The sequence below is a fragment of the Urocitellus parryii genome, chromosome 8 (genome assembly GCF_045843805.1).
Source record: "Urocitellus parryii isolate mUroPar1 chromosome 8, mUroPar1.hap1, whole genome shotgun sequence".
In the NCBI taxonomy this organism is placed as follows: domain Eukaryota; kingdom Metazoa; phylum Chordata; class Mammalia; order Rodentia; family Sciuridae; genus Urocitellus; species Urocitellus parryii.
The window spans coordinates 97,926,963-97,943,776 of NC_135538.1; the positions used below are offsets into that span (position 1 = coordinate 97,926,963).

Below are 16,814 nucleotides of genomic sequence, written 5' to 3' on the forward strand. Positions count from 1 at the left end.
GTGGCAAAGCAAATAATATCAGTGACACATATGATCATCCCAGGGGACAACAAGACTACAGTGATTCTAGGCTGGATGTTTTGTTCGGAAGCTGTTTCCTGTCTTAGTCACCCACAAGATATCTGTTCTGGGGCCCTACAGCTAAAATATGTGAATATTTTCAATTTGTATTATGTGTATATATGCTATATAATAAAAAGAAATAATTAACTAATTAAAGTGGGCTAGAGAGGGCTCTAAAAGTTCAGGACATGCTAATATCCCTTAAGTATTTGAGGAGAAATAGTATTAACTTCCAGTGAGTGTTTATAGTTTCACACCCCCTCCAAACCCCACCTTTTCCTTTCCCACCCATGTGGGATGTCAAGGGGTGGAAAGCAATTGTGTTCAAGCTCCTCTTAGGCTCTCTGGGTTGTCAAAGCAGGCGGTGTGACCTTCTGATCTCCATTGTCTAAGGTGTTTGGAAAACAATGCCAACAAAGAGTACATGTTGTTGCAGAGTGTACTAGGGATGCCATAATAACTCTTAAAAAGCACATGCCATCTCAGGCAAACATTCACACAGAGCTGTCTTTCCAACTCAGCCAGGCAGGGATGGCACAAACCTTTGATTTTTAGAAAAGCTTATTAACTGAGGCAGGAGGATTGCAAGTTCAGGGCCAGCCTCAGCAACTTAGTGAGACCCTAAACAACTTAGTGAGACCCTGTTTCAAAACAAAAAATAAAAAGGGTTAGGGAGGTAGCTCAATGGTACAGCACCCCTGGGTTTGATTCGTATCAAAAAAAGGGAAAAAAAAAAACAGAAAAGATTATCAAGTAGTTGAAACCATAACTCATAAAAGATAAGAGCTCATTACAGATGTCAGAGGGGAATACGGTGCAGTGGGGCCAGCGGATGCTTTAAGGTCAACAGGCTAGGGGTTAGAATTCAGGCTCAGTCACATGTTTGTGGGTTTGGATATATTATTTTCATCAAAAGTAACAATAAGAATTAAATTAAATTAAATTAAACCACATGTGTAACTTTGTATCTATCATAGTACCTATCCTATTGCTGCTGCCAAATAAATGTGGTAGCTATGTTTTTCCAAGAAGTGAAAGTCCTAGATCCACATGATGAGTCCAATCAGCAGCTGGTGGCTACTCTGTTTTGAAACTGTGCTGATGTTGACCATCTCTATGCTGAGCTCACCTACAGAAGACCACCTTTATATCTCTCTGACAATACCTCTCAGTGATGTTTTGTATGAATGTCAATGAAAACTTGACATGAGTGCAGCACTGTATTATGCATATCACTCATAGGTGTTTTTGCTTTCTCTTTTGGATTCAGAAGGCAGCATTTGACAGTTCCATGGTGGTCATCAAGATAGAATGTCCATATCACTTAGGAATTCTGGGAAGCAGAGACACTATTTAAATAACTTATTACCAGTTATGTAGGCAGCTAGTATTTTTAAACTTCCCTTAACCACATAATAGCACCTTCCAAGAATACACGGGGTTGGACTTGGATTCTCTGAAAATTACAGAATGTGGCCGTTCAGCTATTTTGGGCCTCTGTTAATTCAAAATGATACTGTCCTTAACTGTCTGGCACCAATCTAATCCACCTCCGGGTCTGATTAGTGGACCCCTCAGTGAAGTTTCACAGGGTCAGCTTTTACTAAGTGTTACCTGCCCACAGGTCACAGCTGCCCAGGAAGAGGTAATGAGACCCATTCAATTCAAAGCCCAGAATTGCTTTGGCTTACATTCCACTTTGCAAATGCCTACCTTACCTGTAAAGGATTTTTTTTTTTTCTCAGTATCTTCCTTTGAATATTTGTAACAGAATTGAACCTATGTTTTATTAGGGAAAAAAAAAACTTAACAAAAACGTAAAATGCCAGTTGAATAGAATAATATGATGCATAATTTTGGAATCCCATCACCATCTGTGGTATATTATTCAAATGTTTCCTTACTTCATAAATATTTTAGAAACCATGTGGCTTTGGGATTCCCTGAATTGTCAGGCCACTGACATCAAAATATTCACTAATCATATGGCCCTCTATTTACTGATTACTATAAAGGAACTTGTGCTGGCTGGAAAATAATAACCATACACATGTAGAAAAAGCACAATAAAGCAAAATAACTCAAATCTTACCACAAAGGGAAAATCAGCACTAACATCTGAGGTGCACTCTTTCAGTATTCTTGCCACTCATTTGTGATTATACACATACACATTAACAAAATTAGGACCAACACCATGATCTTTAGCATATATGCCACCAAGAACATTTTCCCATGTCATTATGTTTCTAAAAGTATTTTCACTGATAATTATTTCCTCCTAGAGATGTATTGCAGATTACTTAACAAATCATCCATGTTCAATGTTGCTAGTTAGTTCTGCTGCTCCTTTACTATGTGATCTGGGGTAAGTTATTATCCTCTCTCATTCTTAGTTTTACAATCTGTTGGATGTTGGTAACGATTTACCTGCACTTCACAGAACTATTGTGAATATAAGACAAGAGTACGCATGAGAGCACCTGACACAAAGCCTGGCACAGGTTACCCACCCTTGTATACACTTGTCACAGTGCCTGGCCCATGAGCTGTCTGCACATGCTCAGATATCCATGGACTGTTCCTGTGTAAAATGTGACAGATATGTGAGAATCGTAGGGTATACCCATGGATATTGTCTTTAGATAAATTCCTTGAAGTGGAATTGCAAATAAGGTATGTGTATTTTTAAAGTTTTTAATATTACCAAATCTCTTCCTAAGAGATCTTAATGATTTATATTTACATGATAATATGCACATTTGAAAACATTTGGGGTTTTTTTAATCTTGAAAGTTTGATAGGCTAAAATGTTTTAATATTTTTGTGAATACCAATGAGGTTGAAAGTGTTTCATATTATGAGCCATTTCCATTTTTTCTTCTGTGAATCATCTATTTGGTTGTGGTTTTGTCTAGTTTTCTATACTGGATATATCTTTCTTAATGTTGCAAAGGACTTTCTAATTGAGTTAAGGAGAAACCTCCTCATTTGAGATGTGGTAAATGTCTTCCTGCCCCCAGGCTGTCCTTGGGAGATCAGAAATCTAACTTTCAAATAGACATATCCACCAACTGTTTCTTGTATGATTTGTTTTCTCTTTCAAGTTTAGGAATGCCTTCTCCATCTTAAAATTTGAAGGCCAACTATATTTTATTCTAATGTTAGGTTTTATATTATCTTTTATCAATAACCCATTCTAGAATGGAAATTGACTCTAAAATAATGGTAAAGTGCAGTAACAGGCAGAAAGCTATCCACAAAATGAATACTTTATCACCACAGACACCTCTGAATATCAGAATAATATTTATGGGAAATTACAGCTCGCCTGACTTACAAAAATAAAAAAAAAAAGCTTTTATGAATGATCAGCAAGTTCTATGTTCTCATTTGATTGAATGACTGAATACATGTGGTTTAGTTGGGGTCACTTCATTCTGACTGTGGAGACAGAACTGGACTCTAAACTTGTGTATATACTCTATTTCTTCTAGCCAGAAATTTTTTGTGGTCCAGATTGTTTCAAAGTAAGACGTGGCTAGGGAATATTAAGAAATCACTACTCTGGTTCTTCATATCCATGATCATACACGTACCAACTCCCTGCCTATCCATGAATCTCACTTTGTCTTAACTCTTCCACCAAAAACAGGAGTGTTTAAGGGAATCTCCCTTTCCCAGAAGCATATATACTTAAGCATCAGGATGAGAAATAAAAGATACAAGTAAGTGGTTACAAACTCAGAAGCATGCCACAGGGAGCAAATGAAGCACACCTAGCCTTTCCATCGGAGACAGTCATGCCAACAAGCTAAGATTTAGTGAAGGCAGATGAAGTGAGTGATGCCTTTCAGAATTTCTGAAGACCTTAAAGTGTAATTCACAGAAAAGCATTCTTTTGAGAAAGAATAATCTGAACAAATCTGAAAAATACATAACAATGTAAGGTTCTGGCCATGCAGTCATTTAAAAAAAAAATTGAGTATATGTCCAATACGTTACAATGAAGAACACACAAAGCAGTCAGCCAATTTGAATCTTCATGCATTTAATAAGCAAAATGGAAGTTAAAAATGCAGCTGTGGTCTGAACAATACTTACAAGGTAACAAGTTTACCTGACTTTTCTAAATTTCCAAGCAGCTAACAATTAAGAAAACAAGAGACATTCATTGATTTGCAAATGTTTACTACAAATAACAGCACAAAACACAAACAAACTCTATTATTGTGACCCACACAGTACAAACATTTTCCCCTCAATCATTTGGGAAAAACAAACGCAAATAAATGCTGCAGACTAAGGAAATGTGCCATAAAACTGACAATGTACAATACTATCAAATTAAAATTTAAAAAGACAAAATATAGGAAGAACTACGTAGCACACTAAACCAATGCCGATTAACACAATTGTGAATTCTGAGCATATACATATAAGCATTTCCATTTAGATATATGTCATGTATGCAATTTTAAGGGAAAATAATAAATTTAAGAAAAGAACCTGGTCAGGAAAATGCAGGATTTGATCAAATGATATCAAGCATGGAGGCAGAGCTAGCGGGTGCGCGCATGCACGCGCGCGCACACACACACACACACACACACACACACACACAGTCAAAGGCCTATCACACCGCACAAAGACTCATGACAAGAGGGCGCTATCCAGGCCAACGTGACACCAGGCAAGGTCAGGAGGCACTTGGTGGTTTGGCTGCTCAACCCTAATGGTCAGAGACGAGCATGCAAACCATTTCTGCTGGGCTGCCAAACGGACCCACAGCAAAATCAGAGAAAGGTGTTCAATGTGTTTTCTACTCAGGGAACTCGGTGTATGTTAAGTAGGAATGAAGGTACATTAGAAAAGATCCTGCTCCTAAAAATGAAAATGTTTTCTGCTTTATCGGGTAGTTGAAGAAAAATGTATAGACTATTCCTTTATAAAACTCTTAAATACCAGAAGACCAATCATAATTTTCCAGAAAATGGACAGAATGTGATAGCTATACAGCTTTATATTTTTACAATATTTTCACATCATGAAAAGCTATCCTAGTAAATTTAAGTGGACACAGCATCTACTGGGTATAACCCTTTAATCAAAAACACTGAGTGTCAGTTTCATTCTTTTAAAATGAAAAGACGACTCATGCTGAAATGACGGTAATAGTTCATAATAATCAGTTTCTAAAGTTCTTGTATAGAAAGTGTAGCTGTGACAGAAAGAGTCCAACGGAGGTCCAGAGAAGCTAGGGGTGGTGGTGAAACTTACCAGTAATTAACATTAAACTTCTAACAGTGTTCTCCTTCACATTTACCTTGAAAATACTCCTGAATAGCATTTACTTTCTACAAACTCAAGGCAATGTGGCCTTTCTTTCCTGAATGGAGGTCTTGACTTACCTCCAGGTCACATGGATGAAAAAGCTGGGTGGAATCTCTACTACCTGATTGCCTGTTTTTATTGGCCAAAGAGCAGTGTGGCTGGTGACTGACAGGCTCATCTCTGGAGCCTGGTTCTACCATGTCCTAGCTTTATGAGCCCTGTGAAAAAGAGCCACTGGCTTCAGCTTCCTCATTTGCAAAATGAGGATATACATCATCATGACTTCAAAAGTTGTGTGAGGATCCAGGGAGCTAACACACTTGAAAGCACCTGGGACAGTGCATGACACTGAGGAAGAAAATAACAGATCTTTTCTACTCCTGTGTGTGTGTCCGTGTGTCCAGTCCATGCCTCATCTACAAGTGCTATTCATGAAGAGTAAAATTAATGTTCAGAACATCAGCTGTGTTTTGGTTTATTGCTTAGAAACTAGAACCAAAATATTGTGATTTGCAGACTCTCAGTTGTGTCCCAATTTAGCTGAGATACAGACGTAGTCCTTTTGCTGGAGACAGTCTAATTTAGATGCCAGTGCTCATATTAAGGATGTCAGATTACAAATGTGCCACATTTATGATCAATGGCACGTATGTAATCTGTGCATTTGGCCAGGAGAAGACTAGGCACTTGGGCAGAAAACCAAAATGAGAAAAGGAAAGAAGAACCCAGGCCAAGTTTAAACACCCTCAGAAGCAGCCCTATGAAAATAGGTGAGTCTCAAGTTCTAGCTGGTTGTATGGCAGCTTTGAAATCATTCCAAGATGGTGGTTGGAAAGAAATAAAACAAAGAAATATGAAAAAATCCAGCCAGTTATTGTGTCATATAAGGAAATAACCTTTTTACGTGAAGACTCAGCAAATGGGAAATCTCACCAACCACACTTTGGTGGGTGAGAGAAAAGGTGACTTAAACTTGGTTTTAGCCTATGTGGCTAATACAAAATCAAGCTCATTCCCTAGAGAGAATTCAGATGCCTCCAAGTCCACACAGCTACTCTCCACAACGGAGGGTGATGGTCTCTCTTTTTCTGCTTGGAGAACTGACAGGGGAGGACTAGAGGGAGGGAGGTCTTAGAAACCTGGCGTTAGACTCTCCCTGGTCTTCCTCTATGTGTACACCTTTGTGAAGAGTTCACTCATCTCATCCCAGACAGGTACTTGGCTCAGTACAACTTTCTGCCCAGAAACATAAATACCCTTTTATAATCCCAGTGGCTATGGGACAGTTTTATTTCACATGAAATTTAAAATTAATAGTAAAACCCAAAGTCATATACTTCTTCTTGCCAAACTCCAAAATTACCCATTTCTGTCAAGAGTGTCGCCATTCTCTATATGTCAAACCCAAAATGTCCATCTTTCTTCCTTTCAAAATCCAACCCTCTTTAATGTTACTGGTGTTCATTCTTGGGCACAGTATCCCCCTCTCAGCTTTATGCTCACACTTTTAAAAAAATACCTGAAGTCTGTTAAACATTAAAAAATATCTTTGAAATTTTCAGTCCTTTGTGTGTCTTTATTATTTCGTTATAATCATTGTATTATTTTTTAAAAGCACATACCTCTTTTGGTAAAGAGATTAATTTATTTCTGTCTGCATTCAAGTTGCTCAACTTCTTAAGTTTTCCAATGCTCTTAGGTAAAGTCTGTTAAAATAACATTTGTATTATTAATTTACCACATTTTTAACATGCTCAGAGACAAAGAAACATTTGCAAGAACTTATAGAATATACAGCAAGAGAAGCAATAGTTCTTCCTGAATATCAGATATTTGTAATGATCACGTGAGGGAAGTAGAGTACTCTGAATTTTTGTTGATATGATAGTATGTTTCAAAGACATGAAGTCAAAGGCGAAGACATGGGAACATGCAAATTATCTGGTAAAGAGGAAATGAATGCTCTTCAACTCCAGTAAGTGAGAATTTGCACCTTTAAAATTCATCCCTGCCTTGCCTACACTTTTGAGAACCACACTGGGATGGTGGCTTTGATAACAGTCCCAGAGTGCTGGAGTAGGAAATCAGAACCCCAAGTAGATTCTGCAAAGAGGCCAGGGTATAAGGGGGTCCATGGGGACGAGTGAGCAGGCCCAGTGTGGGGATCAGAGCCCTGTGGGGAGCAGAGCCCTGCAGGAAGCAGGCCAGGTCTCTGTGAAGGCTTTCAACACTCTAATGGAATCAGGGGTGAATGTTATTGTTATTAATATTTGTAAGCCTTAAACCACCAACTAGGGCAGAGAGATTTGGTAACTTCCTCCACACCTGCCAAAGGACTGCTATTTGAGCAACCTGAGGAAGGCATTCACTGGGATCTCCCACAAGTCTGAGTCCTTATGCCTCTCCTGTTGTCTTTTTTTGCTCTTTTCATCTAAAGAGCACTACTAATTTTACTAAAAAAAGAAAAGTGCCAGGTTCAGTGGCATAGGCCCATGATCCCGCTACTCAGGAGGCTGAGGCAGGAAGATCCCAAGTTCAAGGCCAGCCTGGAGAGAGACTGTCTCAAAATAAAAATTGTTTTAAAAGGTCTGGGAATGCAGCTCAGTGGTAGATCACTTGCTTAGCATTCATGGGGCCCTGGGCTCAATCTCCAGGATTATTATTATTTACCAAAATAAATAAAAACAAACAAATGAAAAGGAGAAAAGGAAAGCAGAAAGGAGAAAAGAAGAAAGAAGATGTGAAAAGAATAGCATCAAAATGAAGATGAAGAAAAGATAAAGCAATTTCCTTTAAAAAGGAAGGAAAGAGTACTGTAGGAAAACAGACTGAAGAAAAGAATTGTGGCTACAAGACAAGTGAAGGAGGAGGGAAGGCGAGGACAAAGTGCAGCAGGAGGACTGGAGAGGCACAGGATACCATGGAAAGGGAGAGACCTGCAGCCCTGCTGGCCCACCCCCAGGTGGTGCACACTGCCTCTCCCAGGAGGGAGGTGAAGCCTGGTCCCAGCCACCTACACCTGCAGCCACCTTCTTCCCTTTTCCAAGGTAGAAACAACGGAAGCTTAACCAAAGCTCACCAGATACCATACCCTGGCTCCCCTTGAAAAGGTATTCCGCAGCCCTGATCCCACCACGCCTTTCCCTGTTCAACCACAATTTCTTCCCCTGCTCTTCCCTTTTGCTCAAAGAACTCAGGGAAAGACCAGAAGAATCGCTGATCAGCACATCCCCTGGCAGTCTGTGGCTGTCCTGGCAGAGACATCAACACACCCAGGGATACTGGCTCCCACTCCCTGCCTCTCTGGGGGCATCTTTGAGGTGTCAGTTTAGTCTCTATATTGTAAGCAATGCATCCAGGTCACATACTTTGATGGGGGAGCTAAACACCATTTTCTTTCCTTAAGCAGGCTAAAAATTGATCATCTGGTCATGCATTGCTTTGCAAATTCTTTTTTGAGATGTAACATGAGGACATAGGCATTTAATCCATTCAAATTGCAAGTAAGTGGATTCTACCCCAATAAGTCTTTAACCTAAAAAAAAGCATATATATGTGTGTGTGTGTGTGTGTGTGTATGTATGTGTGTGTGTGTATATATATATGTGTGTATATATATATATATATATATATATTTGTCTATACATACACACACACACACACACACACACATATTAGTTGTCAATGAACCTTTATTTTATTTGTTTACATGTGGTGCTGCGAATCGAACCCAGTGCCTTATAACATGTTGAGGTCCTGGGCAAGCACTCCACTACTGAGCCACCAACCCAGGCCCAGGTCTTCATCTTAACATGCAAACCTACTCACCTGGAGCCGATTTTCTGTAAGTACCAACTCCGTGAGACTTTCACAATCCCCAACTGCTTCAGGCAACTGTGTGATTCTGTTCTGATCCACCTTCAAGATTGACAGTTTCTTTAGTTTTCCTGAAAAAGGGTTATTTAAACCATTAGTTACAATTGTTTTCCTAATCATCACTTAGTATTTCCTATCTGCGGTTCTTTTATGTTTTAAACAGTGACTTACTTTTTCCTCACCCATCTTTTCACATTATGAAACTACATCGCTCTCATCTAGATCACTAAAGGTTGAGGGTTAATATAATATGCTCAGAACATCAAAAACAGCAATTAGAAACAAATCATTTTAAAAAGCACAACCTAAAAAGACCATATCAAAGCCAGAAATTTTAAAGAACAAATAGCTGGCTCTTGACACATCTTTAAGAGCAGAGTTGTTCCTGTGTAGAAAGGACCTTTTCTTACCCCAAGAATAATCTATACTAACAATAATCAAGTGTAACTTATTAAATCACCTGTGAATGAAAGTGACTGAGTGAAGATCCCTGCCAAGAAATAGTTCTACATACATAGAACAAGGCAGAATCTGAAAAGTCATATGAAGAACTGATTTTTCTACATCGGGGCACAAAGACTTGACACAATGATGATGCCATCAAAAAGAAGAATGCATCTAATTGCAGCTTCCTCAGAGATCATTCAGATTGAAAACCTAGGTCGTTCAGATTGTGGCTTGCAACTACAAGTTAGGGGACTGAGCCTGCAGAGCTGAGGTCCTTCATTATCTACCAAGAGCCATTAGCATAATGACACTTTCTCCATTAAATCAGAAAACAGCCTCTCTTCAAACACAGACATAAAAAGAGACAAAGCTGGAGAGACAGCAATGCTTACAGCAGTATCTTGCCTTGTGTGCCGCCACAGGGAAAGGAAGGAGTAATTGATTCTTAAGCTCTTTATTTAGCATAATCAATAACCTACTCACACAGCTCCTGAAAGGCTTCCCCCTCCCTTCCTATCAGGCAATGTAAATGTTCTCTGCAGGGTACCTGCACCCTAACCGAGGAGTCTCCTCAACAGGATGCCCTGGCAAGCAGGCATGCAGCCTCTTGTGGAGTACTTCTAGTGATAAGAGTATTCATTTCATCACAAAACAGCACAATCCTAACGTGACAAATACCTTTGTTTCTTTAAGGCTCTTTCTTAAATGGAGATTCACAATATTTTCATTTTGCCCATCTGAACTAGAAGATGTAATAAATCTTTGACAGACAGCCCTGCAAATGCTTGAAGTTAGCTACTCATGCCTGCTTCTTCCCATTCCAAGCAGCAGGCCATGTCCAGTTTCTATATCTGCTTTCAAATGCCATTTATAATCGTCAGTGAACATTTCTATATAGAGTCAAACTCCTAACCAATTTTCCAACCAGCTGTAACCAAAATGCAATGTCTGCATTCCTACTGAGTTGCTGTTATCAGCCAACCATTTTCACTTTGACCAAATACTAGACAGGAAGTGGTCCTCTATCACACAGTTTCTCTAACTATTGAAAATCTTTTAAAGACTTCCTTTGATGTTTTGAGTAAAAGTTAAAGACAAAATCATGACAATTCTGTGCTTAAATATAGTCCTTTTCTTTCTTCCTTTCTTTTTTTTTTTTTTTAAACAAGTTCAAAGTGGCTCTGCTGTGGTGGAACTGCCAATTCACGCCTGTTTATACCCTTTCTGTGTTTATGTCTTATACTGGACTGAGTTCCTTTATGGTAAAGGAAATGGCTGGGATGATCATTTTTAAAGGAAACAGCCTAGAATAGTTAAAAGATTGTTCTCAATGAACTAGAAATGATTCAACTCAATCACAGCACTTCTCATTTAAAATCATCTCCCTAGGTCATACATTAAGTTCCAAATAACTTTCTCATACTGGAATACTGAATTAGAAATATCTTAGTGATTGTGCAGACGCCTTAAACACCTTCTATTATTTTGGCTAATCCTTACTGGAATCATTGAAACCTGATTCGGATAAAGTAGATATGAGTCAACATTTAATACTAACAATACTTTTTTAATTGCTCTCAAACCAGGATGACAGGAATGCTTGCACAGAGAAAAAGTTCCATCTCCAAAAACAAGCAACAAGGAGACTCAAAGAAGCCACATTTCCAGCAGTGAAGAGTGAACTCCAGAAAAGAATCAGGGTGAGCTCCCAATGCTCAGCCAACAGTAGGCAGCACCTTAGCAGTTAGTCCATTTCAATACTTACCAATACCATCTGGGATTGTTTCCAATAAGTTCTGGGAAATAACTAAATCTGTTAATGAAGTCAGGCCACTGATTTCTTCAGGAAGTCTTTCCAACCTGTTTTCGGAGACATCTAAGCACAGCAGATTCTTCAGATTTCCTATTTCCTACATCAATGGCATAAAAAGAGAAGCCCATGTTTCAATCCATCAAGGTACAGAGAAACTTGTTAGTGATTTTTCACAATCAAATTCCAAAATCCTAAGGATGTATCTGTAACATACACCCACTGGGAAGGCAAGAGAAAAAGTCCTAGACCTCCTTCTGATCAATCAAAGACATGGAGCTGGGAGGGAGGCCACGCCTCTACATCGGGCAAGCCAGGAATCATTCTCACTTGAGATGAAGAGAATGGCACCAAGCGAGAACAAATTATTGCAAGATCACAGGATCACGAAAAAACGAGGGAGACTAGAATCCAATTCTCCACGTTCAGAATCAATCTCTCATAAGTAGTTTACAGTTCAGTGCTATCCCGGGATCTTCTCTGGTAAGAAACCATCTACTTAATCTCTCCTTCAGGACGGGTAGTGCTTGTTAACACAAACATCAAAGCAATTGCTCCTCAGTAAAACTGGAACACACAGACCCATCAAGATCTTTAACCTCAGTAGACGAAAAGTACATTGCTTTTAATGAAAGCAATCTATCCAGAATCAGGAACAGCATGATTCATGCTGTTTAAGAGTCACCTTCCCCTTCATTCCCAAAATGCCCATTCAGTGTCACAACTGCCTTCACAATCTGACCCTATTTCCTTACGTTACATTCCTACTCTCTTTATCCTCTTACCTTGACTGTTAGCTCTGCCTCTCGGATTCCATTTTCGACTCCTCCTTTCCAAGTCCATTCTACACACTGGTCTTAATTTCCTTCCTGAAAACATAGCTGGTCTAGTCATACAATCATACCACCCTGCTGTTCAAAAAACACCTAGTGGCTCCCTGATGTCTATGTAAGTACAAATTCCTCAATCTATATTTCACTTGGTCTGACCTATTCTTTCCAGCTTATTTCCTGCATAACATATGCCTCACCACCCTGCCCCTGTATTTCCTGTCTATAGGAAACCAGACTACATTTCTACTAATTTTAGGCCAGACCCCTGAAGTTATTCTGCTTTTCATTAATTCCCTTTAATAATGTCTTTGCATCCTTTTCATTCCATTATCAGTGAAGACAGGAAAATACTTCTGATTGAGAATATAAGATGATCAGTACTAGTTTAACACTAGTCTATGCTACAGGGAATAAAAGCATTTTTACATAACCATTTCTAACATGGGCCACTGGATCTTAAATCTCTGTAGTTAGGATATCACATCTCCCACAGCCATTTACATTCATTTGTACATAAGGACATGCTCTTCCTTTCATATCCCACAGCTGATGTTTTATCACTCTCCTGATAACACCAGGGTATTTTTTTTTCCTATCCTCTAACTCCTAAGTTAACTAGCATTCTCTCCATCGGGATTTTCCATATATTTCCTAGAGAAATTTAAGTATCAGTCAAACTCTGCCCTCTATAGTTGTTAATCTGTCTTCCCAACTGTAGCCAGAATCTCAGAAATCAACTCTACTTAGTTTCTTAGTCCATTAGTCATTAGCAACTTCAGTGCTAAACTACATGAATTAAAAATTTACTTGAGGGCTTTTTTTCTGTTGTCAAACTTATCTGCCTCGTTCTGGTATTCCCCACCCACGACAGGTCCACCATGATAGGTTTACAGAGCCAAGTGGGGAAGCACCCAAACTTCCTCAAAATACGAGCACCTACATCATAAAATCTACATTCTGACCATAAAAAAACTGGCTATATGATACATCAAGAATAAAATTCAGTAATAGCTAGAGAAGAATGAAACAACAAGAAGAAATGGCCTTTGTGGTTGAGGAGGACTTTTCTAGTTTTCTCAGTTTCTCCATCAGAAACTGGGCCTGCTTGCTGGACCCCTCTCAGAAAGGGAGCCTATCTGAGGTCCCCATATGGTTTTCACACTTGAGAGCAGTATTGAATCATGAATGCCATGATATACCAGTTAGACCATGAAGGACATTTTGGGAAAAAAAGCGAAATAAAAGCTTTTAATATTGCCTTCACACCAACTACTACAGAGCAAAATATGGTCAAATTTATTCCAAGCACTTGGCACATCACAAGGAGCAGCAGAAATGTGTAGCTCCAGTATCATGGATCCTGGTAATTTATAAATTTGCTGGGCTTAAAGTAAGTTATACAGGTAACAAGGGTGAAATAAAGTACAGACCTCACAAACTAAAGGATATATTTAGCATCATTAGAAATGGTGGGTTGAGGTTTTCAGCTTTCCTATGGCAATGCAGAATGATGAAAGCTCAATATATTTTTCCAAATGTATTTTTTCAGTCAAGTTTCTGTTTTGGTTTGTTTTTTTGTTTTGTTTTTTTGTTTTTTTGGTTTTTCTTTTTTTTTGAGATCCTTCTTGAGAAAACCTCACACAGAAGCAGGGAACACACAAGGCCTACTTCTACGTTTTGGGGTAGACACTGAAATTCCCACTTACCTGAGGTAATTCTGACAGTTGGTTTCCATCCAACCAGAGATCCTTTAAATGTAAGAGAGAGCCAATAGATTCTGGCTAAAACAAACAAACAAAAATAATGTTATGGTAACAAAGATCCCAGTCTTAGTCTTCCATTAAGGGAGCTAGAACCCTAAATCATCATATAATGACTGGGTATGATAGAGGATGCCTGTCGTCAGTTCTCTAAGATAAGGTTCTCCTCCTCCTAAAATGCCCCAGTTGTTTCCTCACAGGCCCCAACTCCCCAGTCCTGACCCTCCCTAAACCCCAATCACAATTCTGAACCCCTGAGAACTGGGTTCCCAGCCACATCCAAAAAAAACACTGGCTATGTAAGCATCCTTGTAGAACTCCCCAAGATATTTTGTGATCATAACTAAGGACAAAAACAAATTCCCATCTCTCTTTGATACAGACTTACCAAATTATATATTTCATTGTTTCCTAAATCAAGTTCCTCTAGCCTGCGCAGCTGGGTGAGAGAGCTATTTAAAAAAAAAAAAAAAAAACACAAAATAAAGTGCTTAAGAGTGGACTGAGATATGCTGAGGAAGGCAGTACTCCTCAGTCATAGTTTCCAGAAATAGCACACATTTGGATTTTATGGTAGTAGACACTGCACAGGAAGGACTATTATGAGAAGGCTGGCACCTAACTAACTTTACAAAGGACACCGGATCATTTTTTTGAAATAGTCCTTTATATATATACTTCAATTCCCCTAGTCCACACCCGCCCCCTCACCATTCTCCCCAGAGACTCACTCAGGAAGATAGGTCAGAAGATTCTCTCTCAGTTCCAGAGAAGCCAGGTTATAAAGACTAGAAAGGAACAGAAGAAAAAACTATAAGAGACATTCCTGAGATTCTTCCTACTCCCCCTTTGCCACACACACACTTAACTAATAGCAACTGTTAATAAAACCTCGTGTGTCACTTCCCGGGTAAAAATATCTATCAGCACCACCACCATGAAATCAACATCATTTCTACCTCCTAAAGGTTAACATGAGATGATAAAATTAATAAAATTGGAGTGTGTCATGACTACAAGGTACCCTCACTCAAATTTCTCACACATTTTGGTATGTGGAAATAACTTACTAAAAGATAATTACTAAAGATCGCCATTAGAGGATAACTACTCCCTGGACCAAGACAAAAGCCAAACGCAAGCCTTAAATTTCCGTATTTCGGAAAGGTACTGTTAACATAAAAACAGTTACAGCTTGAATCTCAAGGAAGAGCTCGGAGAGCTCATCTTCCAACATGGGCAGGAGACCATTCCTATTTTAAAGTACTGAGTTTTCTGAAAAACCTTTATACCTAAGGTCCCAGACTCACAGCACTGGGGAAATAACTCCTGTTTAAACACATCTGGGATAATGGAGCGATGCACCTTGCATGATGCCTGGGACTCAGGACTGACCTAATAAGTGGCAGCGATAGTGATGTTGCTTTTATCCTCACTAAATCCTAGAAATAGTGCTCTTTGCAGAAGATCCCTGTGCCTCTTAGGTGTAGCTCTGTCTGTTACAGGCGCATGGTAGAACGAGACAGATGTTTTCCCCAGACTGAGTATCTGGGTCAAATCCTGTCACGCAGTGGCAATGCTGTATCACCAGAGACCCTCACACATCAGAGTTATTTGAGCCCTGCATGACACACTGATTCAGAAGAGGAGTGATGGGTCCACTACCACAACAGGCCCCTCAGCTCTACACTACCCCAAACTCATATTTTGCTAATATCACCATAGTGACATCCATATTTGGAAGAATTTAATTTCTGAGCATACAGAAGGAATCAGTTATTATCCCAACATTTTAATCTGCCATAATCCCCCATTCTCCCCCTTCCAACAAAAAAGCAGAAATCCTGTATTCTAACAAAACTGGTTTTGTAACATCAGAAAATGTAACTCTGATTTAAATGAATGCTATACACACAAGCTTAAAACCTATTTGACAGAACATATATCCTAATGGTACTATGAAATGTAAATTCTGTATCTTCTCCAGCATTAGAAAACTGAGTAACAGATTCATCATTAAGGCCAGAACAAACACATTCTTCAAAATGCATGTTTTTAAAAAATATTTTAAGTTGTAGATGGACACGGTACCTTTTTTGTATGTGGTACTGAGAATAGAACAGAATGCTTCTTACGTGCTAGGCCAGTGCTCTACCACTGAGCTATAATCAGTATATGTTTAAAAAAAAAATACAACAAAATTCTTGCTAATAGGTCATCAAGAACTAATGCTTTTCAAATAAAATGTAGCTGGTTGACAAATCACAATTACCTAGTTCTACTTTCTCTTACCCAACTGTGCTTGTGAACAAAATAACGAGGGGAAGTGGAAGGGAAGGCGGTTGAGAGGTACTGATACCCAGTTCCCACTTCCAGAAGCTACTCTAACCCGCAAAGAATGGTGGTAAGCAACGTGTGAAGAGCAAAAGTTTTAAAATGAAGAGTTTTGTTTGCAGTATTAAATATTCATGCAACCCCTAAACAGTCTTACTGGGGGGGACAGTAAGCTCTCAGCCATAATCACATTTGTTTTTTTGAAAATCACAGGTAGGACTGTCATTTTATCTAACCAGCATTCATAACTTTCACATCTGCTTTAACAGACATCTATTGATAAAAGGAGAAAAGTCCTTCTTCACATCAAAAACTACTTGTTGGGCACCAAGAGAAGGGTTTAAAGGCAGTTTCACA

General features: G+C 39.0%; 1 protein-coding gene across 1 annotated transcript in view; it reads right to left on the reverse strand.

Annotated features, from left to right (window-relative positions):
- The window catches only part of Lrrc1 (leucine rich repeat containing 1), a 124,130-nt gene that overhangs the window by 13,737 nt on the left and 93,579 nt on the right, over positions 1 to 16,814 (reverse strand). The window contains exons 5-10 of the mRNA XM_026411234.2: positions 14,855 to 14,911; positions 14,512 to 14,575; positions 14,070 to 14,144; positions 11,486 to 11,630; positions 9,226 to 9,344; positions 7,020 to 7,103 (exon numbers count right to left, since the gene is read on the reverse strand). Of these exons, the coding sequence (XP_026267019.2) occupies positions 7,020 to 7,103; positions 9,226 to 9,344; positions 11,486 to 11,630; positions 14,070 to 14,144; positions 14,512 to 14,575; positions 14,855 to 14,911 (544 nt within the window). The remainder of the gene's footprint in view (positions 1 to 7,019; positions 7,104 to 9,225; positions 9,345 to 11,485; positions 11,631 to 14,069; positions 14,145 to 14,511; positions 14,576 to 14,854; positions 14,912 to 16,814) is intronic.